This window comes from Cynocephalus volans, chromosome 3 (assembly GCF_027409185.1).
Source record: "Cynocephalus volans isolate mCynVol1 chromosome 3, mCynVol1.pri, whole genome shotgun sequence".
Taxonomy (NCBI): Eukaryota; Metazoa; Chordata; class Mammalia; order Dermoptera; family Cynocephalidae; genus Cynocephalus; species Cynocephalus volans.
In genome coordinates, this window is record NC_084462.1 from 185,643,461 (window position 1) to 185,646,050 (window position 2,590).

Consider the following 2,590-nt stretch of genomic DNA (forward strand, 5'->3'; position numbering starts at 1 on the left):
GCTGACCCGCCTGTCACCTGTTCAGGCCTCCGTCGATAGATGAACACACCATATGGGCATTAGGGGACTGAGTGGGGTTGAGTTCATCGATGGACAAACCTTTATTCAAATCCACAAGGGGCAGAGTTGTGCGTATCTGAGGTAAGGGGATCATGTATGAACAAACGGTGTTTGTCAGAGGTCAAAGAGTGTGAGCTTAGAACACACAGGCAATGAGCTCTTTTTTTTTTTTTTTTTTTTTTTTTATTTAAATTATTTCCAGTCAAGAATGATGAGAATCTTCTGGAAGATCTGCTTGTCATGAATGAAACATGAGTCCTAGAAATTCGGTGAAGGAAAAGACCTTAGTGACTGCTCAAATCTCATTTTCAAAAAACATCATCAGTTTCTCCGTCGTTAACCAAGAGAGGATGTGAGGAGTTCAAAACACAAAGAAAAAGGCATGAAGTGTCTCAGGAGACACCTCTGACCTTGGAGAGGACACGAAACCATTGATGTCTTCAGGAAACACCTCAGTGTCCTCTGCACCTGCCACTGCCAGGAGGCCCCTGAGATCAGTGTGTCCTGCGCGCCCCCTGGTGGTCCCGTGTGTCCCTGCAGTAGGTTCTTGTCTGGGCTCCCACTGACGTCCCCTCACTGTGTCTCTCGCACAGTAATACGTGGCCGTGTCCTCAGCTCTCGCATTTTCAGTTTGCAGATACAGTGTGTTCTTGGCGTTTTCCCTGGAGATGGTGAATCGGCCCTTCACGGAGTCTGCGTAGGATGTGCTACCACCACTCCAGCTAATGGCTGAGACCCACTCCAGCCCCTTCCCTGGAGCCTGGCGGACCCAGCTCATGGCATAGTCATCAAAGGTGAATCCAGAGGCGACACAGGTGAGACTCAGAGACCCTCCAGGCTTCACCAAGCCTCCCCCGGACTCCACCAGCTGCACCTCACACTGGACACCTGCAAACACAGAGACACCCTGGTCAAAAAACTCTCACACGAATCCACTATTTCTCCCACCCATAACCACACACATTCCCAATGTCTGTATTTCGCCTTAATATGACCTTTTAATACAGCAAGAAGGAAAACGCAGCTCAGTCCAAACTCCATGGTGACTCGTCTGTGTTCAGTCCTGATCACCGAGTTGGAGCACCTGGGGATCTGGGGCTGGTTCTTGTCTCCCAGAGCTGCAGGGTCAGGGCTGGGCTGCTTTACATCAGCAGAGGGAGGCCCTATTTGCATGTCCTCCTGCTACATAGCAGGCTGTGTGGTGGGAGACTATGAAGAGGGCAGAGTCCAGAGCAGATGTGACAGCTCCAGGGGAGTTTGGTGGCAATAACTATATTTGTGACAATATGTTTTTTATTATACGATTATAACTTGATAGATACTTATAATTCATCTACATTGTTTTTGCACAGAAACACAAAGTATTTGAGGCACTTATGAATACTAATTCTTTATATAGATGTACAGTTATAAACAAAATCATCAAAGGATTATACAGTGTATCCAAGTGCTCATCTTTGGGCAGAGGGAGCGTCAGTTTCTGGGTCTGTGCTCCACACCATGGATCCAACCCCAGCACAGAGCTGGGCCTGCCTAGTGACATTTGCCTAGTTAGGTTCTCCTTCCTGTAATCACACTTTGTGATTTTGGTGTGTTCTGCCTTTTATTCACATTATACTTAGAGAACCAGAGTTCATGCAGCTGCAACTTAAAGGATCTCTGAAATTATATGTTCCAGTATTTCCTTATCTCTCTCTATTGACATCTGCTTTTATTTGTAACCATCATAAGAAGCTATAATAGACAGAACAAACTGCACCTATTCAAAGTGTGCACTTGATGAGTGCTGACATACATGTGCACCTGCACAGTCACCACCACAATGGAAATAGTGCACAAATATTTCATCCCAAAGCATTTCCTGCTGTTCTTCTGATTTCTCTTCCCACTGCTTCCTTCCTCTCTCCGTATGTCCAGGCAGCTCGTGAACTTCTTTATGTTACTTCACAGTATTTTTTTCTCATCTTCAATTGAAGTAAATGTAATATACAGTCAGTGCTTGGGATTCCTTGCTATACTTCATTCTGATCTTTTTTTCAAAATGTGTGACTTAAGCACTCATGACTTTTAATACGGTGTAGTATCCCGATGTATGAAAATGCTTCTTTTATTCAGTTTACCTGCTAATGGGAATTTGGATCATGCTCAGATTCTGGATATTATAAAGTAAGCTGCTGTTAGAATACAAATGTAGAGATGGAGTAAAAGAGTTTTTTCTTATTGTTTCAAGAAACACAATAACACTAGCAAGCCCATTGGATAAGTGGCAAATTAGTGCATTTTCTTAAAGAAATCAAAGAGTGAAGTGAACAAGACAAACAGCAAACCTGAAATCTGGACAGAGTAGTTTTCAGGAAAAACAGGACCAAACCTTAGCTCACCTGGGTCGGACATCACTAGATGGCAAACACACTAGAGTAAAGATGAAACTAGAAATAGTTCATGAATTTCCAAATGTCCAGTGTGCTAAAGCATCAGAGTGTGAATCTGCCGGGATGCACACATCTGCAGGGATCCTAACTTCTTTCTG

The 2,590-nt window shown here is 44.1% G+C and overlaps 1 gene segment (V, D, J or C); it reads right to left on the reverse strand.

Annotated features, from left to right (window-relative positions):
- Nucleotides 1-421: 421 nt before the first annotated feature.
- Nucleotides 422-1,140, reverse strand: LOC134372837 (immunoglobulin heavy variable 3-23-like). The segment is given in 2 exon segments: nucleotides 422-948; nucleotides 1,056-1,140. Coding segments are annotated over 2 exon segments (573 nt in total).
- Between the last annotated feature and the right edge of the window lie 1,450 nt (nucleotides 1,141-2,590).